At 37.3% G+C, this 25,892-nt stretch overlaps 1 protein-coding gene across 1 annotated transcript in view; it reads right to left on the bottom strand.

Moving 5' to 3' along the window:
• Nucleotides 1-13,232, bottom strand: part of SPEG (striated muscle enriched protein kinase) — a 2,687,905-nt gene extending 2,674,673 nt beyond the window's left edge. The window contains exon 1 of the mRNA XM_044075871.1: nucleotides 11,778-13,232. Coding sequence (XP_043931806.1) covers nucleotides 11,778-12,219 — 442 coding nt within the window. The 5' untranslated portion in view covers nucleotides 12,220-13,232. The remainder of the gene's footprint in view (nucleotides 1-11,777) is intronic.
• Nucleotides 13,233-25,892: the final 12,660 nt, after the last annotated feature.

The raw sequence follows: 25,892 nt of genomic DNA, 5'->3' as shown, positions 1-25,892 counted from the left end.
GTCAGGACTATAGCAAAGCTTAATTTAGATGTTTTTTATTTATCTGAGTCTGTCCTGCAATGTTGTTTTAAATATTTCCTGTGATTTTGAACTCTGATGTCACTGTACATATATATTTAGTATTGTCTTGTTCTTCCATTATTTGTTATTAAATATATTTAAACCTTTCATTGTGGCTGATCTGTTTAAAAATATTTAAGTTCTGAGAGTACTTGCATATTTATTTGGTGATACTGTGTAGGCCACTCCTAATAGCCTTGCTCTTGGTCAAACTACCAGTTGTATTGATAGTAACATTACACAGTAAGATTAGACACCCTTTATTAAGGACCTTAAAGCAGCTGATAAAGAGCTGGCTGGTGGCAGTTATAACTACCTTATAGTCTGGGTAAAAGGGACATAGGTAGTAAACCTGTGTCAGCCTTTCCCAGGCATCTGTGTGTGTATGAATCAAACCTCAAAGAGTGTGTGTGTCAGCAACTTGGGCAGGGACACAAAGGACTGGTTGGACGGAGTGGGTGCTGGAGGTCTTGGCTTGACTGCACAGCTGAGATCTCAACTCTATAGCTGTGCCAGTGCAGAGTCTTATTTGGGATCTTGAGAAAGAGGGAGAAAACGACCCCAGACTGACTGTGGTCTCATTGTGCTCTTAAGGGAAATTGCACTTGATGCAGAGAGCCATATCTGGAAATACTGCGTGTGTGTACCTTTCATCCTGCCAATGTACATCCCCCACTGGTGCTAGTGGTGAGGATTGAGGCACCTTGATTACTGGTCCAGTGATGGGGTGTCACAGTCTCAACATTGATCCAGGCATTAAACTCCCCCAATATCATCCATTGAAGGGATTCATGCAAGTAGCATAAGGAATAAGAAAGACGTTCAATAATTCTTACTCCTAGGTAACTGGGCGGATGGTACACAGGACAAAAACAGTAAGCTCAGTACTGCTCCAAGAACATATTCAAATGTGTTGGTACTGCCCATATTCATGTAGTTCAGAAGAGAGCCTTCTAAAGCAGGTGTCATATCCAGCCTACTTAATGTTCCAGTGACACAAATTTTATTGACTGATTATTGAACAGATGATAATATTGCTCGTAAAAAAGGAATATAAAATATATCTTCAACAAAGATCCATCTGCCAACCTTTAAAAGTGCTGCTATACACCATCTCCTTAAAATCCTTACCCAAACTTCGCTCCATAGTTTCTACCCCATAGCAAATCTATATCTAATTACAAAACTGTGTACAACTCCTTGAATTTTTAGAAAAGTATTGTAAGCCTTCTCAAAAGCACCATGGATTTTGGAGAGCTTACAATACACTTAATAGCTGTTTATAGTTTTTCAGGTGCCTTTCTTACCAACTTGAGAAGATCCTAATCACAAAGTTTAGATCTGTATATATGAATAGTGCATTTGAGGGTGTTGAATATTCACTACTAAGTATGAAGCTTACAAATATGGGCTTTGATGAGGGACCTATCAACAGATTTAGGAACTAGCTCTTGGACTACACCTTCCAAGTATACATAGGAGTTTTTAACTTAGGAGTACCATAGGAGCTGGTACTTGGCCTGCGTAAATTTTTCATTTCTTATCAAGGACATGAGGTTGGACCTTCTGCTGTCAAAGGTGATACTGTAGGCTATTAATCTTCTTATTACTAAGGCTGGCAGACCCATAGATGATATTCAGGATGCCCTTCAAGCTCAGCAAAGCTCAGCTTTGTGGCATAAAAGAATGGCACTTTGATTATGACCTAGCTGAACCATATTTGACCAATGCCTCTGGCTCTGGAAGAGCCAGGCAGAAATGGTTGAAATGATTATCTGGCACTGTCTCACCTATCCTGGATTGTGGCAGTATAGACCACTGCAGTGCCTCACCCATCCTGGGGAAATGAGTCAGTACAGATCACTGCAGTGCATCACTCATCCTGAGGGGAATGTGTCAGTACAGACCACTGCAGTGCCACCTCCTACTGGAGAGAGAGAAAGAGAGACAGAGAGGTATACAGCAAGCAGCATATTGGGCAAGGTGACAGCCATACTTGCATTAGCAATTAATATCATAATCAGGGGGCTTGGTATATGTGGAGACACATGCACCCTCTGGAGTAAGTGATTGTGGACATGTGAGCTGTCTGAGGGACTTAGGTGAGAAGAACAAACAAACAAAGAAAAAATCCTGTCCACACTTATGAGGGCACTACTCTTAGCATCTGACTCTCTCCTCTGAGATGAATAAATGAATCTTAAGGCTACTGCCCAAAAGGGGAACAAATGCACAAAGGAGCAAACATATAGTTAATGTTGGAATAACAACATGCTTATTATTCAGAACACACCAGGCTCTACTAATAGCCAGCTTATTGACACCCTGAACTTGCATATTCACCCAAATATGTAGACATAACTACCTTGGGCTGTGGCTGACTTACCAGTAAGTTTCTTTCAGTATTCATACAGAAAACAGTGTAAATAAGGTTTTTGGACAACTTAGTTGCTGCTTCAAATTTGCTAGTCATTTAACATTTGAGACTAGAATGGTTATTGGTATTCATTTCCTTATTTCTAAGCATGAATGCACCCTGCTTTCATTTACATTTTGTGTACAATGTAAACATACAACAAACAAAATATACAACGTTTGTCACTTTATGTCTGCATTAAGCTAAAGAAGACTTGACTGTCTTTCACTCAAAAAAGCAAAATGGCTACCTGTAACTGCTAAGCCCACCATGCATCTCTTGCTTTTAAGCTTCCTCATTTAGAATAATGTCCTCCTGTGGACAGGAAGTAAGGTATCTAAACATTCACTGTAGGTTTGTGGTAAAAGCACATAAGGCATTAATGCTAAGATGATCTGCCTTTAGTTTATCAACAGAAAAGACAAGTTTGTATGCCAAGCCCTTCAGAGCTTTACTGATGCTGATGTATACACTCCTCTGTGGCTTTCAAGGATTGACAGTAGACTATAGATGGTGCTGTTCCTTTCTGGGCAGATAAGTTCCCGTTGGGGAGTAAAACTTCCATTTAATAATTTTATATATTATTGTAGTCTGCTGTTCAGGCAGTTTAAGGTCTCTTCCTGGTTCTTTCTAGGGGTTTGTGTTAAATTGGACTGTTGCAAGACTGTACATTACTTTTAAAATGGGGAGATCTTTTTTCCTTTCATTGTAAAAGTTGTTTAAAGTAATTGAAAACCATTTTTTTTTCTGTAGAGACATTGTGTTTATTTTACTTTGTTGGACCAGTAGCCATAAAAAGAAAAAAGTTAAGCAAACAGCCTTTGCCATCACAGCAGGCTTAAAATTTGCCTCGTTTGCAAGTGGGGGACTCTGCTTTCAAGCTTTTGACCCTTCTTGTAAAGTATTTTCTGGTAAAAGAAAGAGGGATGCCTCCTTTCCTGAAGAGATTCAAGATTCTGAATTGAACAGGAGGATGAAGGGACAGATATAGTATTTTCTCCTAGGATTTCTGATTAAGACTCAGAGAAGAGCTAAGTTTCTGACTTCCCATTTGGGGGGGTGTTTTCAGTGGGAAAATACTAAGGTTTCTCAGTCCCTAAGAAAATACTATGAGCTGTTACAGAAGGAATTTCCAGAACCTGCACCCATTTTGTCATTTCTTTCAGCTTTGTAGGATGTGTGTGTTACTACTTGCAGTTTTCCTTAGCAGGGTATAACCCATATAGCTAAGGCTGCTTCAGCACTCATCATTCAAGCATCTACTGTTACGATAATTTAATAACACAACTGTACTTTCTCTGCCATTCTTGCTGTGAATTGTGATTTTCTTTTGTTTCTGTGGCACTACTTAGCTTCTCAGGCATGACTGAAGATTGTGTATTGAGTCACTACAACTTCCCATCTTACACACACAACATTTTCTTGTGTAAATAAGACTCCATGTTTAACTTATGTAAAGAATCCATGTGTAACTAAAGAAACACGTCAGACTAAAATTCAGGCTAGATGAAATTATTTTGTAGTTTTTAAAATGTGGGAAGAAAATATTTAGAGCGAAAAGTAGTCTAAACCTGATTGATCCATTGTCAAATGAAGTATGCTAGCCTGAAAAGTTACATAGTCACCTGAAAATAAATGTGTAAATAAAAAGAAAGCCCGAAGCAAGCTCCAGATATGCATATTTCTGAAAGGAGCATTTGTTCTTTACGTCTTTTTCTTTTGTGATAAAATGGATCTGTTTATCACATTGTGTACATCAGGTGTGTTCAGCCTTTTTGTTTCAGAGGCCACTTACGATGCTAGGCAAGATTTGGAGGCCACGTTACCATGTCAAACGGCTTGTTGTTTGATGTACTGAGGGCCAGATAAAATGCTTTACTTTATATGACTTTATTCCCTGCAGTGCTGATTTCTAATTAAGGACATTGTATGTTCATTCTGTTACAGTGCAATAGGACACACTCTGGATTGTGTCATTAAAAACATGGGTAATATGCATGAAGGTAGGACTTCAGTTTTTGGGAAACTGTTTCATCAGCAGTTAAAATTCATAATGTAAATGTTTAAAGTGAAGTAAATTCAAGAAGATGTTTATAGTTTAGTCCATTGTTTCAAATGTTTAAGAAGTTCTACTTTCTGAATTTCCTTGTCCTCCAGTAACTTTTCTAGTCTGAGATATTTATAATCAACTACACTCAAGTATAACACTTTTATCCATGTTAAGTATGTTACTTGTAGTTTCAGTATTACATAAGGTAAGATTCCATAAAACTGCAGCATTAGAAATATATAAAGCTTTTTTGATACCCCATCTTTTGTAGTATATTAGCTTAATGCACCGAAATCAGGAAACTCCATTGTTAGTTATAGTATAAAATCTAACCTTATTAGGAACCATATTATTACAAGAAACTATCTTTACAGATAAGAATTCTTTATAGGTATGTTATTTAACTGTGGAAGCATTCATGTAAATAATGTATATATGTTGCTAGAATATTGATAGAAGATTTGTTTGGAAATTACCTCTGTATTTCTCTGCAAATGTATGTACGAATAAGTGAAAAATAATAAAGAACTATTATTGAAAAAAGAAATATATAAAGCTTGTGTTATACTAATACTAAAGTGAGAAAAAAATACATTATATTGACTGTATGTACATCAATAAAATTATCAAAAATATATTCAGAGGTAGTTAGATAAGGGGTAGCAAAACATTAATTATACTCAACAGCGTGATATGCTGGTAGGTGAACTAACACACCACACCAGGTTTCACTACAGTAGGGTGCTTATTTCTACTTCCCCCAGGTATGTTTTAGCCAGCTGTTTTTTGCTCAAGTGTAATTTTACTTGATTTTAGGGGGGGTATTTTGGATCCATGCTCTAGAGTAGGATTTCTTTTTCTTAAAAAGAAGAACAGAAGTATCACTTTAAAGTAGTTACAGTCTTGGAGTTTGTATACATAAGTAAAGGGGTAATGGTTCAGGCAAGCTTAGCAACTGACAAAAATGTTTTATAAGTGTAGATTGTTGTTCAGTCTTGCTCTTTTTTTGTTCTTGCGGATTGCTGTTGTGTGATATTTTGTTTGTCTTCTGTTTCTTTTACAGAGCTGTGTTTATCAGGTTTTAATTTATGGGGAGTTTGCATTTCGAATAAATACTGACATGCATTTAATACATGTGCATTTGAAGTTTGAATTACCAGTGAGTCAAACAAACTGAATATTTAGACATTCTAATTTATATAGTATGCCTTTTAATGGTGATTGCACTGATTGGTTGTGCAGTATATCACTTGCTGTACTGCACCACATTAACTGCAAAACTCAGGAAAAGTTCTCTGCACTTCAACAGGACATGAAATGTCACACCGTGTAACAGCAGATGGGTGGCTTTGTTTTCTTTAGCTGTTATCACAGAATGTTTTCCTTTGTTACATTTGAAGCAGAGTAATAAGTTCTGTAACTGTAGCAAATTTAGTAAGACATTAGGGTAAACTAGAAAGAGATGGTTGTTTCAGAGGAAGAAGATTTTATTTTTTCAGACAGACATATTCCAGAGATAAGGACAATGTTTATGTTTCTGTGGACTGGCAACTTTTCATTCTCTGTATATATTTTGTAATATTTATATTTCATTAATTCTCAGTGTACATTATGTGTGGGCTGACATATTTTACCCTTCCCCCTTCCAGGACTGAGTGCAGTGGCTTCTCTACCTGTACCCAGTTGGCTCATTTATTTTGTGTTAGCAGGAGCCAGGAATCCCTTGGCAAGGAAAGAACCCTATTGTCCATTCATTCCTGCCGGAAATCACCAGTCAGCACATCTGCTACACAGCAAAACTCAGGTGGCATGGAAAGGACCAGCTTACCAGTCCTTTGAGGCAACCTACTCTTTCATCTGGTGGAAAATCACCTTCCCGAGGTTGCTCTTCTAAGCTTTCCTATAGTTACCGTCAGTGGGGAAGAATGTATCCACATGCTGAATTTCCCTTGGCTTACTGTGCAAGGTATACATGGCAGCACAGGCTCACTAGGCTAGAGCTCCATGGAGTGAACACCTAATTTTATGCTAGGGTTCACCCATGTGATAAGCAAGGACTGTCTTCTTGCCCCCAGGGTGGGCAAGCTGGCAATATCCGCTCACTCCCATTCTCCACCACCAGCTCCTACAATCACCTGAGTAGCTATTCAAACTTGGGTTGACCAATATTGTCAGTACTTTATCTTTCTGTGCCATGCATGAAGTAGGCTAATGGGCTCAAGTTTTCTAAAGAGCATCCATTAAACCAATTAGAGCTTTCATCTTATCAGTGGCTTTTAAGAAATTATTACAAGTGATGTTTTTGCTGGCTACTTACACCTGCAAGGAACAAACATTTTAATCAGATTGCTAAGTTTGTAGGTTGCAGTATTATTAATAAAGTACAGTTGTTTACATAATGATAATCCATGCAAGAAACACAGTACCCTCTAACAATAGATGGAAATATCTGGGTTTTCAGTAAGCTGTTTGATCATTCTTGTGTTTAGCCTACCGAAATAAAGCAGAATCCCTTTGATAAACAAATTTTATCAGTTTATTTACTCTGTATAGTTTAGGGAACTTGATAACTCAGTTTAATGAATGCATTGCTATCATTTTTTTTCAGGTTTGCTAAGCTGGAATTCACTGCCCTATCCTGTTTTCTACACATTCAGATTTCATTAGTTTTGCTGCATATATCTGAAGGAAATAAAGACAGGTAAGAATCATACCATAACTTCTGGTTTCTAATGGGATATCACTGTCTTTTTATCTAACAGGTCATAAGGTAGGTACATAACCACTCATACTTGCACTTCCTATAGGAAATGAACTGATAAAAAAGCCATTCTGGTAACAAGCTGCCATTCTCATTAAAGCTACAGAAAAATGCAGGTAATTCCAGAGAGTCTTAATGTTTTCTATGGCAGGACATATGAGCATTTAAATTTCATTCCACAATAGCAGACTTTCTATCCTCCCTCTGCTACTTCTGTCACTGTCACAACATGGATTCTTAGTGGCAACACAAACTTTAAATATAGTACCTAGATGTTTCAAAGGTTAAGTATAACTTGGCTTCAGGGAGGATGTCGCTCCTATTGACTGCACTGATTGCACAGCGAGCAGACTACAGTTCTGCAAAAGCACTGCTAAGTACTCTTATAAGCTTATATTTGACTTTTTCTTAACTGAAGAGAACAGCTCCTGGGTTTCAAGAGCAAATTACTGAGCTTCAGAACAAGGGAGTGCATTACATCGGGAAGCCCTAGAATAAAGATAATATAGTGTCATGGCATATTTACTCCTTAGATAAATTAAAAAGAATTTTTACAAGAGGGAGTGGGAGTATTTATGTGAAAGCCAAATATGGAGGTCAGGGTGTCTGTTGAAATTCTGAGGACTGTAACTGAGCACCTCAAAACAGTGAGACTTCTAAGCGCAAATAGAGGAATATATACCGAGTCTGAGGTTGCAGTACTATAGAAGGGTCTCCCTACTGTGAGGTACAGAAATCCCAGAGTTATAAAATAGCATGAGTCTGGGAGGCACATACCCCATGTCAGGAGGTGCAGCTGTTTTAATAGATTTGCTGCATTTGTTTAGAAATCACTTTTGTTTTACTATTATAAGTTGCATCAGTTCTTACTTAATACTCATTTTGTTCTTCTCTTGTTGTACTATGCAATCCAGCCCATGCCTACAATTTGGCATATTTCGTTTGTGCTCTACGTCTGTAAGCAAACACAAACAAATAAATAAATGCTTGCAAGACTGAGAATTATGAGTCTCATGCTTCTGACAGCCAGCTGTGTAGTGTTGCCGTGATTAACAAAAATACACCTTTGTCATTTGATGTGATTGTAAGGGTAACTCTCCCTTACCCTGTAGCTTAGTGACCAGAGATTTTTTTAATGTGTTAACTGACTAAAAACACTACGTACTCTTCTGTTTTCAGGGGTGGCCTGGAAGCATTGTTTGGATAAGTGATTCAAAGTCATGCAATAGACAGATGGAGATTCAGGGACTCAAACCCCTGACTACAGGATGAAGCTGATTAACAGCTCATAGCCTTAATCCTCTGCACTAGCTGGTACATTCCAATGGTTTATACTAAGCAGAGATACAGGGAGTAGAATGCCCTGCAAATGGGAAGGGAAGTAAGAACTTTGACCCTGTCAAAAAAACAGTGATTTTCAGTTTTTCGCTCCACTGTGGCATTTAATAATTTATTTCCTATAAAACCATATTAATACAAATGAAATGAAAAGCCCCATTTGGTCACAAGAAAAAACAAGGTCCAAAATATTTGATTGCTTTCGAGATGGGGAAGAAAGAGAGTCTGAATTCAGAAATGAACGAACAAACAAACAAGCAAACAAAATTATACTGCCAATCAGCAATGCGAGTAGATACATTTTTCACATAAGAAAATTAAGATGAATGTTTTTATTTTATTTACTAGGTTTATGTCAATTAAAGTTAGCTATGAGCAAGCAGTTTTAGAAGAGTTCAAAAAATTCCCATGTGTTTAAGACATGGAGATTCTCATCTTTATTCAAAAAATGCAAACAGTAGTGATTCAACATCCTGCAAGTTGCACAGTTTTTGATTGTGAATCTAGAGCTCATGATATCAGTTCTGTGAAAGCCAGTAACACTAAAGTTATAATCCAAATAGGAATACACACACACACACACACACACACATATATATATATATATATATATATATATATTTACAACAAACAATACTTTCCAAATGCCCCATCTGCAATGTAAATACGTTACAGCTGCTTTCAGCCATTAAAATCCATTCTATATTTTGAAGCTAAAGCACATTTGAGATGCTGAGATTATTAAGATATCATATCTATTATAAACACTGACTATCACCTTTATGAATACCAAATTATTTGACATCAGTACTAAACCTATACATATATGCAAAAATAAAAAATGTAGCAAAAATGCAGAATGTCATAAAAACAAGCTTCATAAACCCTTTATTCTGCCTGTAGAATTTCTATTCTGTCTCACAGACAAGGGGTTTTAAAATGTTTTCTCCATTTCTAGCAGTGATATGGGTTTCTGTGAAACATTAAGATATGATTTTCTGTGAAACATTAAGAAAGAAACCATTTAACCGTGGAATTCTTAAAAAGTGAGCAGAAATGCTGCTAAGAACCCATCAGAAAAAAAAAGTTTCAAAGCTAAAAAGCCATAATGTTTCATAGGACAGCATTAGCACCTCCTACATTATACTTGTCATATTTTGGCATCCGCTAATGGCAACATTCAAAGGCACTGCTGCATAGCTCTAGGATTGGAATAATATCATTGCAAAAATATCTTTAGTTGATATTGACAGACCCAACATGGAAAAATCTCTTACATATCAACATTCAGTTTACCTTTTGTTCTGCTGCCTGTCATGAGAGCTACCCTCACAGAGCTACAACTCTACACTTCTTACTTCAAAGATCAGACAGCAAAACCATGACTCAAACTGCATTTCCTGATATTGTTAAATGTACAGAGCAACTAGTTAAATGCTCAGTGACAAAATCAGTCAGTTCTAAAGTAAAACACCTGCCATGTTTAAAGTGTGTCTCAGAATGCTGTTAGAACTTTTAGGTACCACAAACAAGTAATTCCACAGAAATCTCTGAAAACTTTCTGAATAACAACTTAAACATTGTCAAGGAATCCGAAAATGATACATGATTATGGAATATTTTCTTTAGAAAATACCAAATTTACTGCTAAATGCAATAGAAACACAGAGCATTTATTCTTATTTCTCCATAAATAATGGAAACAGCACAGCAGCATGTATTGATAAGATTACAACAGGCATATGAACATTGTCAGGATTACATCGTAAGTGTATGAGACTGCATGGCTTGATATCTGTCATCACTGGAATTCGTCATGTGTAATATAAGCAAGATAATACCTTTCCAGCTTTGTGTTTAAAGCAGACTGTAAAACACTATTGGAGTAGGTGCAATTACACATGTTAACATGCGGTGCACAATGTATTATGCGAGAGCTGTAAGATGCAATGACTTACTCAGGCATCATTCTATCATGAAGTCCCAGTGTCACTATATGTTGTCATAGGTTTTTCTGCATTTTTCACCGTGCTGACATTTATAGAGGGAGGCAGTGTCCTTATATATTTTTCTTATTTAGCATATGATAAAATAGATTCAAACCCATTTTTGTGCAACAAAAATAAAAATGAAAGAGAAAACCGTGTTTCAAACACAAAACAGCTAGGTACATCATGAAGTGCACATTATTTCTTAAATGACTGGTCATAGTGACAGAAGTAGATGGTAGCATATTAGTTTTATGTCAGTGTGTTTTGCTCACCACAAGCTCAGCCTAGTGTCAGGTGCCCCACTTTCTCCCTAAACACACCTGTGACCCTGTACTTCAACTGTATTACTACTAGGACAAAAGCTTTTCTTGGCATGTCTAGACGGAACATCAGCCACTTTAAGATATTAGACATTGTCTACTCTTAACAATGCTCTCTGCAAGTTATTCTATCACACTGAGTCTATCAGAGCAGGCCAATAACCATGCACATCACCAGGACCCAGCCTGAGTGTTACTGAGTGAAGCTAATGGGCCATGTGGCCTTCATCAGGGAACATGGGTACATCCCTTCTCCAGGATGACATAGCTAATCATCAGCAGTTATGTTCTGTCACCCCACCAGCCAACTATCTAGTGCAAAGATTCATGAGCATAGTTAGGAATAAACTTCCTACCCCAGAAGACTATCTAGGTGGCAAATGTTATGTGGACTTTTGTGTAATAGACTGGAAATTATCTTAATTTAGTGTTAGGGTCCTATTTTCAAAAGCATAGTTTCTTAAGCTAGCATTGAATGAATATGATACATGTAAAAAATAAAAGAGATTGTAAAATGCATGTTATGGCTTAGGTGAGGGAAATAAAGCAGTTCTAGAGGCATGTTACTCTAGCTTCCAAGAGTCATGTCCTATGTAAGGATTGGGGATATATATGTGTGAGTGGTTTGACTTCATTTCCATTTCCAGTCTTAGTCTTGTCTCACAAAAAACATTTTCATTTGGCTGGTTTCATAAAGATCTAGTTGTATCTTTAAGGCAGAAATATGAAGAAGAGCCTGGATGCCTGTTTGACACAGTATAAAATCTTAAACCAAACAAAAAAAATGTCTCTTCCTGGCAAACAAAAATAACTCTGTAATAAAAGCATGCAATATTTTTACCTTCCAGTTCAATGATTGCAAGCACTGCACTGGTTAGAGCTTCCCCATGCTCATTTCTAGCCAAACATGTGTAGACCCCAGCATCTTCCATCTTACTGTCATTAATAAAGAGAGCCCCATACTCCTGGCTGTTTGGGCTGGTGGGTGTTTCGTTCTTGTACCATGATAGAATGGGCTTTGGGTTCCCAATCACTGTCACTTTTAATTTGATATCACACCCAGTTCCAATAGCTGCATTCTTCAGTTTTCGAATGAACACTGGTGGGCTTGGGCCAGCTCCTGCCATTGTTGGTACCACTTGATCTGTTTCTACTTTGGCACGTTTTGATGGGATGCTAGGACTTGGTGGTGCCATCCCTGGCTTTCCATGAGACATTGTTCGTCCTGTAACAGAATCTTCTCTAGATGGTTTCAGTTGCATTTGAGCTTGTGCTTTATGCATGGCTGAAAATGTTTTTATCTTTCACTCCTGTTAAAAAATATACAGTTTCTTGTCTGCAAGTATAATGACTTTTATTATCGGTTGAGTACTAATGTTTGCTTTAAAGTTTTGTAGGATACTGGTACTGAATCGCTCACTACAAAATAAAAAGTGAATGCAACTTACAAAAGTGAATGTTAAAAATGTATTTCTGTTAAAGCTCCTTAAGGAGTCAGAAAATGAACTGAAAATCTTTGCTAAGTTTAAAAGGAAGCTAAGAATATTTTGCAAGAGTCAGCAAAATATTCTCAGGCTTAAATAAAAGACAGTTAAAATCAAAGTAGAGCCTCTGATTTATGAAGACTGGTGTAGCTGTAAAAAAGTGGCAGAATTTTTGCAGTCCCCTTGTTTGCTTCTATTCCATGTGCTGCAGATATAAATAAAGAAGAGAGCAAAATGGTACTTGAAATCTTTAATTTAATTTAGCTTCTGTAGATTCTTTCCTTGCTGGGCAATGCTCTCTAGATGTTATTTTTGGCTGTCTTGATGCAAAGCATTCAGGATCAAATTGCTTCAGCCAACTGTTTCGCAAAGCAAGCAGGTTCACTTTCTGAAAAAAAATATTCCCTGTTTCTGACTTCAGAAGACAGCTGTCTTGATATAGTCACAGGTTACAAGTTGAGATTTTAATGCAAGTTCAAAAAAGGTAAAATCTTCTTTTTAGTTATCCTTTTCAGTCTCCAGTTTATTTTATTGCTGGTCTCTGCAGGGGTTTTCTTTTATATTCCTTTGTTCTTCCTGTTTCTTTTTTTTTTTCTTTTCTTTTTTTCTGTTTTATTTCCTGAAGGTGCCCCGGTGGAGTGAGACCATGGTGTCCTCTCTGTCTCCTGAGTCCGTGGAGAACTGTGTGGGCTCTGCTTTGCTGGGCTGTGTAGTAGCAGCTGTTGCTTGCTGCTGTGGTGTCACATTCCTTGGCTAGACTCCCTTAGAAAGAACAGAGACTGGAGGAAAGTCAGCGAGTTTTCAAAGATAGAATCCAGTCCAGAGACTTTCCAAATCAGAAACATTAAATAGGACTTGTCACCTTGCTGTGTCCCCTGGGTCTTAGTGCTAGACATGGTAAAAGTTAAAATATTGAAGTTTGTTTCTAAAAGGACAGTGAGTAAATATTGAGAGGTTCTGTGTACTCAAAGAATGTCAGTAATAACATATACAAAGTCTGCCATGCTAAAACCTTATTTCTGGACTATGTTTTCCCTTTTTGCTAATAAACAATTATGGCTTGGCATAACACATAAGAAGAAATACTAGACATGGTCCTTGGAAGATTTATTTGATATTACTTTACTGTGTACATTAAATCAGAAGGCACCAGTCTTGTTTATATGTGTGAAGTGGATAGAATGACAGTGTATGAATGTGTGTCTGTGTGGAGAGGCTTGCACTATGATAAGATAAACTTAATGCAGTGCATGGACAGATACAGATTCACCAAAAGCTTGTACATTTTAAAATATTAGGCATAGTTACTCTGCAACATATTTACACAATACAGCTGTTACCAAAGTTAGTCAGCAATTGAAATAATAACTGTAAATATATACTGCTATATATTCAGAACCTTAAACTGTTATTTTACAATGACTGGCCATTAATATTCAAAAATGAGTATGCTAACTGAACAGCCCAACCATTATAAATGGAGTATATACCAACAGAAAAAATTCTGGTCACTAAACTACCATGGAATTGCCAGACTTTTTTTCCCCTATTGCTATATGGTAGACACGCATTAGTCTGAAGTAAAGAAAGTCTGAAACTGAAAAGCGTGCCATTACTTCGTTCCTCTTAAAATTTGTGGTTTTCCAACAAATCACTGAGGAACAAAGTCACTAAATAATGACATGCATTTCAGTTTCAGACTTTATTTCCTTAAGACAATGCACAATTATTCTCACAGATTTCTACGTTTATAAGAGGATCATTAACAATCATTCCCCTCCTTTATTTATTCTTTGTCCACATTTCTTGAAATAAGAGGTCGAGAGGTATGTACAAGAGCAGAGAAAATTCAAGGAAAATCAGGTGCTTTCTGCAAAACTAAAGAAACATACCTAATTTTTCTTTTATTTTCCCATCTCTTTCGTACCTCTAAACTGCCCAGAGGTTACAGCTTTTAAAAAAAAAAATAGCAAAGGAGATCGATCATCCTTTCTCCATTGTTTGCTTTCTAGAGCACTGATGTACGAGTACTGTGTAAGTGTCGGCATAGTCAACCTTAGGCATAGGCCAACTAGGCAGCCACCTAGGGTGCCGCTCTAGCAGAGGCACTTTCCACTACACTTTATGATGTAAATAGACCAGGATGTGGGCACCAGGTAGTGTGGGGGGTGCTGTGCAGCCCTTTTGCCTAGGGCACCACTTGACCTAAGGCTGACCCTGAGTAAGTCCCATAAGCTTGCGCAGTACTTCATCAAAGGACATAATCCAGAAACAATGCAGATCACCATGGCACCATTATACAAAGTCATTATTTAAGGAAAGTAATTTCTGTCTTAAATAATGTCATTGTACTTCACCCTTGTGACCAAACCACACCAAATGTGAGCAAATCCAGTATTACCCACACCCAGCCATGGGTTATTGCTATAGTAATACCCATTTCATAAAACAGTCATGGCAATGCAGTCCAGAATGTTGTAGGGGTGGAATGAAAAGTGCATTATAATCTAGTTATGCATAGATAATTGGAAATTAACAGATGTCTTGTGTCCTTGTAGAATGTTAAGACTGTGTACAGTATTAATAGAGTCTGAAATATCCGTTGTTCATTTTGGTTAAATAATTTCATGTTTTCATCAGACCAGGAAGCTTTGTTTTATTACATTAATTGTGACACTACTGACATTGTTCCTCTCTGGTGCTGTTTTGCCATAATGAGAGGCTATGATGTCAACAAGCTTTGAAAGAACAGCAACATCATTTAGTCTGAATTGCCATAAGCCTCTTTGGTCTGTATTCATATCACTCCTTGATACTACCTGTACTATTCTGCTTAGGGAGATTAGCCTCTCTATTCAATAATACTGTAGGAAGGAACTGGAATCTGCTCCCCAGTGATATAACACTTACCACATCTCTACCTCTCTTTAAACATAAAATCAAAGATTACTTCCAAAGCCACTGGCTCTGTTCCTGTACAAAACCTGACTAATCTTTTACCTCTTCTGTGCTTTTCTAATACTCTGAGCTTTCCTACTACTTTATTTTCTTTCTCTCTTTTTGTGAGTCTGCTTCAATCTATCTCCCTAGAGTTTTTTTATCTGTTTCCTCTTTCCCCTTTGTTAATCTCTCTCTTCCATTCTTTTTACTTTTCCTTCACTTTTCTTAAACTGCTTCCCTTCCTCCTCTCCTACGATAGAGTTTCTCTTTCTCCTTTTGGTACTAAGATTAGTTCTATAAATTATTATAAATCAATTTTTGCTCTCTGCTTTATGCCTTGTTCTTGATGTTATTACAGCTAATACTGTTATCCTTAGAAATGTGATTTTTTTATGTGTATACCTGCAATTGGGTTCTATTTTTTTTATTGTCTCGCCATCTATGATGATTTGTCAATTTGATTGTCTATTTTTGACCTTTTGTTAAAATTTATGTGGAGCTTTTCTCCCTGGGCCTCTACTGAAAATGGAAATATATCCAGCTAGACTAGCCCGGTCAACAAATGTAAAATAAAATAAATAAATAAATAAATAAATATTTATTATTTTTATTTATTGACATTTGATGGGTGGTTTCGGTCGTGCAGAAACCTCAGAGCAAGAGGTTCACCAGTTCGATTTTTGGCTGAGGTGCCTTCTGTGCGGAGTCTGCATGTCCTCCCTGTGGTGCTCCAGTTTCTTCCCACATTCCATACATGCAGTATGTGGATTATACTCTAAATTGGCCATAGGTGCGAGTGTGTGCGCAAGTCAGTGGTATGGATGAACTACCACAACAGGGTTAGCCACCAGGCGGTGTAAACCTTGGCTCGAGATGAATGTCACTGTTGAAGTGACACCCTGACCCCATGTGCAAAATGGGAAAAAGGGGTTGAGAATGGATTTATCAACATTTGAATACCAGGAAAGTCTGACTGGGTAGGAGCCCATTGTCAGTAGAGGCATGGGCAGTAAATCTGCAAAGTTACAAAACATTTTAAGAACAGTAATTTTAAGCTGCAAAGTTACAAAACATTTTAAGAACATTAATTATACAGTCTCCAAAAATAATCCAAAAACAAATACAGTTTAAATAATTATACCAAATTAGACATCATATGAAAACATTGGTTAAGAATAGATACAAGTTCATAGGTAGGTACTAGGCTATCAGCCCAAGGGCCTAACTAAGCCTAGCCAACAAGGTTGTCTGGCTTACACCACCCAAGAAAGTTAATTTCCTGTGGCCCTGTCAAGCAGAGCCACAGAAGTGATCCCCAGGGTGTATTTCCTATTTCCCATCCACTCATCAAGATTTTTCTTGAAGAGTGCTAATGAGCAACTTTGCTTGACATAGATGGGTAGCTTGTTCCAGAGTATAGGAAGTCTCTGGGACAGGAATGTATCCCTCCAGCATGTCCTGTTTATTGTGGCGGCAAGGTTTAGTTCCCTAGAGCATGTAGCTCAGAGGGATTGGAATTTCTTTAGGTGTAGCATGTCCAACAACTCTGGGTTTAACATAGCTTTATATGTTAGGCAGAGATCTCCTCAGAGTAGGCGATATGCTACAGAGTAAAGCTGGAGTTTTTTGAGACATTCACTGATCCAATAGATGGACAAATGTTAGCCAGTTTATAGAGAAATTAGAGGTAAGTTAGTATAATACAAACAGGAAATGCAATATGAAGTGAGATAAAAGCATGCTTATGGTATATTTAGAGAGACACCCAGAGGTGAGAAATTGATATAAGTAAGGAAGTGACGGAAGAAGGGAGAGTAAAGAGATGTAAGGTATGAAAAGGTATTTGTTCACATTTAGTGATATAGTTTATCTGGTGTTGAGCAAGAACAGAGCTTATTTTTGACTAGGATGTATTTCAGAATGATTTAAAAGGATGGGAGGGAGGGTATTGACCTGATGGATACAGGTAAAGAGTTCCAGGCTTTAACAACATGATATGAGTACAAATAATGTCCAGCAGATTTGTTACGTTTGTGGACTGCAGTTTTTGATCATTAGATCATAATAACTGACTGGGAACATAGCTGTGTTAAATATTATTTACTGCTGGATAAGCAGATGGATTCTGGATAATTATTTAGGTGGTAAGAAGTTGTGTATATGTCAGATGATTCGGTATTTCTAACCAATTTAGTCTTTTTAGTGTTATACAGTGGAGGATATATCTGCGGTGGTGCAGCGGTAGCATTATTGCCTCACAGCAAGAGGTTCTCCCGTTCAATTCTCGACTGGAGTGCGGGGAGTGCCTTCTGTGTGGAGTCTGCATGTCCTCCCCATGGTTGGGTGGGCATTCGAAAGACATGCATAAATGGGCATGCCTTCGTTGAAGGTTGGATGTTGAGCTGGCACCTTGGCGTTCGTGAAAATGTACTGCCAATCATTAGCGGACCGGAGTTCCGCTGTGGCGACCCCTAACTGGGAAAAGACAAACAACAACAAGTGTTATACAGTAGAGGGTTCTGAAAGGAGTATTTGCTGCAGGTTTAGCCACTTTGTTATAGCATTAGAAATAAGCAGGCACAACACCATAGGGTAAAGAATCCTGTGGAAAAGTCCAAAAATCGTGTCACAGAATATATATACGAAGCGATAATAAATAAATTCATCCAGGAATCAAGCAGAGCAATCAAAATTGAGTTAAAAAATAATAATATTTATTGACAATAGTATCAGACATAAATTAGAAAGGATTAAATATGTAGCACTTACATTTCATTGGTCTCTACAATGATGACATCACTTTACTTTGAATTCATAAAATATGTTATAAAAATCTGATATGAGGTATTTGTAAAATACATTTATATAAAACGTAAAAATATAAACATAAATAAAATACTTTAAACCTTAAATAACATTAATAAAAATAAATCTATACCTAACGTATAGATGTTAACTAAAGAATATATACCAAATTTAAAAGGTATATATAAAACGGAATTCATGATTAATGAATCATTCAAGCAGAAACTATAGACCTTCTCTTCCGTAATAAAGGTTTAAGAGAAGCTTTATCATTTAATCCAGGCTCCTTATCTGCTTGACATCTGATAATCCATCTTAATTCATTCTCTTCAGTTAATGTTTCTATATCTTCTTCTTGATTTTGTTTCAATTATTAATGATTTGACTACTTTCCTTAGTTTTACTGTAAACTACTCTAGATGCAAGATTTCCTTTTTGGATGTAGACATAACAAGGCTGGATAATGGTTTATTAAATACATCTGTACACCGCAAGTCATGTTATAGGAATACTTTACTCCACAGGGAAAGTATGCACCCTTCCTTTGTCTTTGGAAATGTGGTAAGGGGACAAGCAATGAGGGCCTCAAGACTCAATCCTACCCAGAATGGATATACAATGGAAGTCTCAAATCTTAAAGAAAGACTTCTCAATAGATGTTACAAACAACATGAAGTGGAAGCAGCTATTGATTATGTAAATTCCCTTAGACCAACTAGGGCAAAACCATATTTTTCTGATGGTGAAGTAATTGAGGAACAGTTACAGGGCTCTTGGGGTTCAGGACCACTGAAAGTTCCATTGTTTTATACTACTGACATAGTAAAGATTCAAAATGTATTTGAGAAGCACTGGGATGTACTTCTATTAGATGATAACATTAAGAGAGTTGTAGGACTAAGACCAGGGTATGTTTATAGAAATAGGAAGAACTTGAAACGTATTCTTTGCCAACGACCTCTAGATAGGTTACATAATCATACTCCCTTTGATTCAGTTAACACCAAACCATGTAGGAAGTGTAAACAATGTTCCGACATAGATGAGAGAGTCTCCTTTATACATCCTGTCACCAATTATGAGTGTACTTTTCATACTAAAACGAATTGTCAAAGCGAACATTTAGTATACTTGGCCAGGTGTATTTCCTGTGAGTCTTTCTATATAGGCAAGACCAATAGAAAACTCCGGGAACATTTATATCATATGCACATTGGTACTCAAACCAATGCCCTTGCTAAACATCACAAAGAGAGAGGTCCCAACCACACATTTGTTTTTCTTGTGATGCAATCATTTAAACCAAATATACGAGGTGGAGATATAGAAACATTAACTGAAGAGAATGAATTAAGATGGATTATCAGATGTCAAGCAGATAAGGAGCCTGGATTAAATGATAAAGCTTCTCTTAAACCTTTATTACGGAAGAGAAGGGCTATAGTTTCTGCTTGAATGATTCATTAATCATGAATTTCGTTTTATATATACCTTTTAAATTTGGTATATATTCTTTAGTTAACATCTATACATTAGGTATAGATTTATTTTTATTTTTATTAATGTTATTTAAGGTTTAAAGTATTTTATTTATGTTTATATTTTTACGTTTTATATAAATGTATTTTACAAATACATCATATCAGATTTTTATAACATATTTTATGAATTCAAAGTAAAGTGATGTCATCATTGTAGAGACCAATGAAATGTAAGTGCTAGATATTTAAATGCCTAAGGAATCCTTTCTAATTTATGTCTGATGAAGCTGAAAGGTGAAAGCGCTTACTATTGTCAATAAAACTGGACTGTTTGAATAGTCCGCGTTATTATTATTTTTTCCGTTTAACTCAATTTTGGATTGCTCTGCTTGATTCCTGTGGATGAATTTATTATTATTCGCTCTGCGATATTCTGTGACACGATTGTTATAGCATTGTTCAGTTTTTGACTTTTGTGATGCCTGAAGACTAGTAAAGATGGGGGTGCCCTAATGAAGTGTTGGAAGGAGATAAGTAGCAAGTATAACTTTAATTGCATTGGTGAGAAAGTATTTGGCTCTATAAACCATCTGTAGTTTTTGACAACTTTTTCTTATGCAATTTTATGTATGCAGGTCAAATTTAAGATGATCATCCACTATCACCCCTGATAATTTGGTGTGAGAAGTGACTTCAGTGGTTGTATTATCAAGACAGAGGACTTTAAATTTTGTTTTTTCATGGGAGAGGGATTGCAGGAAAAAGTGGAAGTTTAGGGTTAAGCATTTAGAAAAGCTTTGTGAGTAAAACTACTGCAATATCAATGCATTTCTTTTGCATTATATCAGGGCTTCTGGAAATTCTTGGTAGAAACAACAAGCTGCATATCAGCACAATGTTATATCAGCACAATGTTATATCAGCACAATGTTATATCAGCACAATGTCGGTGAATAGTCATAACAGCCACTGCCAACTCTGGTCACTTACTGGCAAAGTGTCCACTGTAGTCTAATAATATCATTCCAACTTTTAATGTTTAGCTTCGGGCAGCGAGGAAGGTTTCAGTGGGGAAAAAGGACTGGATGTGTGATGATATTAGTGTCTCTGTGGCACTGTTAATCAGATTTATGTACTTCACTATAAGAAACATTAAAGCAAGTAATAAAACAGAACTTGTTTAACAGAAAGTTTATTCAAGTTTAAAAAACTCCATATCTAAGAGTATCAATAATTTTTTTCTAAACTGAACCGATGAAAGCCATTATCTCATCTTCACCCTTGCTGTTACTGCTGGCATCTGTTTATGGGCCAGAGATGCAGCACAGACTCCCAGAAAGGTAGGTATGGAAGGCATGGTAAATTACGGGGAAGAGCTGGATACAGAGTCTAAGAATAAGATACACCATTCCAGGTAGAGAATATCATCTCTTCAGAGAATATCACATCTTTGGCCTGCCTGAGACAGCAGTGTGTATTATTATGCTGACTTCTGCTTAAGACAGACTAAAGAAAACTGAAGTTGGAGGCAAGTTCATAGAAATTCTAGGAGAGCTTCATAAAATTCCAGAGCTAATCCTATTTGTTACAAATATTTTGGTAGAAGAAACATATTCCTTTCTCGACACATAGATACATACCTTTTTAGTTAGTATAAACAAATATTGTCTGAATAGTTTAAGAGGACAGCATACATGATGTTAATCATATAGATCACTGTTGCAATAACCTTAGCTGTATGAGTCATATCCTGCTAAAGGTATAACAGCCGGTCAGCTTCCAAAGCTTCAGGGCTACTTCCATACCCCCAAAATGTCAGGCAGCTCTAGCTGAGCTGACTAAAAGATAAATTTGGGTGCGATGCCCTTCAGAGCTTTATTGCTACCAAAGATAATGCTCCTCAGAGGCTTTCTAGGACCGATAGTCAGCTTGTGCTATTCCTTTGCAGAGCAGGTAAGTTTCCTTTTGGGAAAAAAAATTCCATTTTCTTATTTGTGCTGCTGTTTTATCACCTTTCTCTTCAGGAAAGTTACTTTAAAGATAGGAATGTTATGTTTTAACAGACTGTCACAACACTCTGACATCCTTTTAAGCTGAATGCTCATTTTTTCTGTCAGTTTAAAAGTGGTGTAAAGTAACTGAAAACATTTTTTTCTGTGGAGAAATTATGTTTATTTTATTTTTCTGGGGTTGACATACTGTGTTAAACTGCCTTTTACTGTGTTTTTCTGTCAAAAAAGTTACTTTTGTAGACTGGTAGTGTTTACCAGTATTTGATACTTGTCTTCCCCAGGAAAGAGGCATAATTTTTGGCTAGAGTGTGATACAGACTGCCAGCCCCCTGGCGAGTCCTTCTTCCAAACACAAAAAGAAAAATTCAAGTAAACAACCTTTGCTCACAAAGCAGGCTAGCAATTTGCCTTAGCCACAGATGGGTGACACTGTTGTGGACATTTGTTGTACCTCAGACCATTCATCTTTTACCCTGATCCCTCTAGTGTAGCACCTACAGCCACTATGGGTCAGGGGTTAACCACGTCCTCTGCGGCTATTGGGATCCCTTCAATGGGTAAGGGAGAGACACTCTTGACGTTCCTGGGGGAGGGAACAGAGAAGTCTTACCTGTTGTGTCAGAATGCTGTACCCATCTTTGGGTAGCTGCTGCTATTAGTAATATGGTTGGTTCCATTTTTCCTGTCAGAAAGACACAGAAAACCAAGCATGTATCTACTCTTTCTCAAATTTCTTTGGATAGGAGTAGTTTACTTGGACTGGCTCAGGGTTTATTTAAGGCTATTGATTCTTCTTGTAAAGTAGTTCCTGGTAAAAAAAAGAGTGATACCCCTTTACCTGAAGAGATTCACAATTCTGAATCTGAACAGGAAGATGCAGGGACGGATACATTTTTTTCTCTGATTTCTGATTCAGACTCAGAGGACAGCTCAGTTTCTGATTCTCCCTGGGGGGGGGTCTCTTTCTCTGAGACTTGTTAGAGTGTCATCGTGTTTTCCGTGGAAGAATGTGCTAGTGTTTTCCATTGAAGAACACTGAGGTTTTCAGTCTCTTGTTCTGTCTAGAGGACATATGCATTACTGCCTGACCCAACAGCTATAGCTCTAGTTGATACCACTGCTGGTAAGTAACTTGTCAATTCCAATCCTACTGTTTCTGATAAGGATTGTTATTGACAGGCATGGAAAAAAGTGCATACTTCTGCAACTTTGATTTTCAGCATTCCAAATTGTCAGGCTCATAATGTTAAAGTTTATTAAGACTAATTGTGAATGTATAAGGAATGTTTTTTTTTTCTGCAGTTTCTTTTTGTGGGGAAATCTGCTTTAAATAACTTTTTACAGTTGCACAAGTCACTACTCATTGTTTACAGTGTGTATGTGTGACTCTGTTGATATGTCTTCCAGGCCTATGGCCACTGGTACTATATTGAAGAGGTTTGCATGGCTGCATTCTCAGAACTTCCCAGATGATGTTAAAAATGAGATTTTAAATTCATCCTTGGATAGAGATTTAGTGTTTGGCCCCTCTGCTGCAGAGGTAATCAAAAAGTGTGATCAAATGGGCAAGCTAATCCAGGGAATCTCTAAGATGTTTTCAGCCCTCCTTTTCCAAATTTTCCAAGGGATTGTTTAACTCCCCATCCAGTTTTGGACAAAAGCAGAACAAACAGACTCAACAAAATACAGGTAAACAGACGTTTAAGAAGAAATAATAAGGGGTTCCAAAAAGAAGTATCAAACGTCCCAAAAACAAGAACAATCCAACAAGTCTGAATGAATGTTGAAGAGACCGTGTGACACCCTCCTACCCTGGCACCCTTTTTTCTTTTAATAAATCTGTATTACCACATTTCATTCTGGCAACAAATACTTTCAGACAAATGGGTTCTGGAAATCATTCAACAGTATTACAGATGCCAGTGGGAGGAAATTCTTCCTTTCCAGTAAGTTATTCCTCATCATACAGATCAGACTTGTTTCCATCAGTTCTTCATCACATGCTCTTCCAAGGAATGATAAAGATAGTTCCTTCTTCCCATTGTGGAAGGGATTTTATTAGGGTGTTCCTATTGCTTAAGAAAGAAAATGTTTGGAGACCATTTATGGACCTTTCTTTCCTATACCTGTTTGTGATAATGCCTATATTCAGAATGATGTCACTTCACAACCTGTTACCTCTTCTTCCTCGCCCAAGTTTCCTGGTAACACTAGACATAAAAAGATGCTTATCATCACATCCCTATTCATCCAGACATCAGACATTTCTTAATGTTTTGTGTGTGGACCATATTATCAGTTCTCAGCCTTATCCTTTGGACTATCCACTGCACCAAGAGTGTTCAGAAAGTGTCTAGTTCCAGTTATAACTCATTGCAGGCTACAGGGTATCCACATTATTTCACATTTATAAGACTTGCTTATCATTCCAGAGTCTTTTTTCAAGTATCAGGAATCTCTGTCTTGGATGAAAATCTTACACAAGCTGGGATTCCAACAGACCATTAAAAGTCTTTCTTGACTCCTTCACACAGGATTGTGTTCCAGGGATGTCAACTAAGGACCTCATTTCAAAGAGTTTTTTTCTGAGGGAGAAATAGATCTGTATCTAGATCTGTTGTTAAGGTTTTCCACTCAGACTTTGGTCACTGGGATTTTGGGTCTCATGCCATCAATGATTCTCAAGATACCCCTGGCAAGACTCCACATGAGAAAGATACAATTGTATATGAAATTGCTTTGGTCCCAGCACCAACATCCTTTTTCTTTTCAAATCTCAATTCTGGGGTTTGCTGGAAGAGAAATCATCTGGTTGGGCCAACAGCATCCTTAAATACAGATCTGCCCTTCTCCCTTCTCCTTTCCTGCTCCAAAATACCACTGGTGCCTCAGACCTTGCCTGTGGAGCAGTTTCAGGAGGAATAAAACTGCTGGGGGTGTGGGACATCAAGGACATATCCAAGCATATACATATCAAGGACAGGCTTGCCTCAATCAAGGCACTCAATTCTGTGAACCATCTTTGGTCCCTAGAACCTCTTCAAGTGGTTACAGGTAATATCACAGTTAGGTGGTACATCGGCAAGCAAGGGGGAACCAGATCATACCCCCTATGCAAATAAACCACATTACCTTGGGATATACTTTCACAGCACAGACTTACTCTACAGGTATCACACATTCTGTCAGAGAGAAAATGTGTGTCAGACAAACTGAGCAGGACAAAAGCAGACCACATAAATGGAAAATGAATCATGGAGTCTTCCAAGATTTGATCCATCTGTGGGCAATTCCTAAGGCAGACCTTTTTGTCTCATCTTAAAACAATCAACTGGCAAAATTCTATTCCAGGACACCATACAAGTAGGTCTGGAAGACAAGTGCCTTTTACTTTTTCTTGGGTATTAATCTTCCCATATGCTTTCCCTTCCTTTTCATTGGTATCCAGGATACTAGTGAAGATTCAGAAGGAATTCCCAAAACTCATTGTAGTGCCCCACTTCTGGCTCAGGCAACTGTGGTTCTTCGGAATTGGCCAGGGGTGATCGCCACAAGACTTTTCACAGACTGGATTTATTCACACAAGAACAAGGGTGATTAATAAATCCCAGGCTCATACAACTACAAATGAAAGCCTGGATGACAGGGTCTTAATGGCTGTTAAGCACCAGTTTTCTGTGGATGTGCAGCAAGTATTAATGGAGGCACGAAAGACTGCTACTAGAAAATCATATATAAACAAATGGAAAAGGTTTACTAGTTACTGCCAACAAAATAACCAGCACCCATTCAGGGCTAGTGTTTCTCTGGTTTTACAGTTTTTGTGTGAGTTACTATCCTATGACCTGTCTTCCTATCTTTCCTCTCTGTCATGATTAATTTCTCAGACATTTCAGTATGTCTGCCCATGAATCCCCCACTTTCAATGCATTCTCATGTTAAAATGTTTTTGAAAGGGATGGTACATAAGAAGCCTCCAGGGATACCTGTGGCTACTCCTTGGTATCTAAATTTTGTGTTAGAAAGGTTAATACTTGATCCATCTGAACCAACTCACCAGGTTAACTTGAAGTCTTTAACATGGAAAGCAGTTTTGCTGATTGTTCTGATCACTTCAAGAAGAGTATTTGAGTTGCAAGCTATTATGGTGGGTGAACCTTAACTCATTTTCCACAAAGACAGGGTTTCTTTGAAAAATATTATTTCTTTTATGCCTAAAGTGGTATGCACGTTC

The sequence above is a fragment of the Protopterus annectens genome, chromosome 6.part1 (assembly GCF_019279795.1).
Source record: "Protopterus annectens isolate FY-2018-M chromosome 6.part1, PAN1.0, whole genome shotgun sequence".
In the NCBI taxonomy this organism is placed as follows: Eukaryota; Metazoa; Chordata; order Ceratodontiformes; family Protopteridae; genus Protopterus; species Protopterus annectens.
The sequence above is the reverse complement of the archived record's forward strand: the minus strand, read 5'-3'. Positions and strand labels throughout refer to the sequence as shown.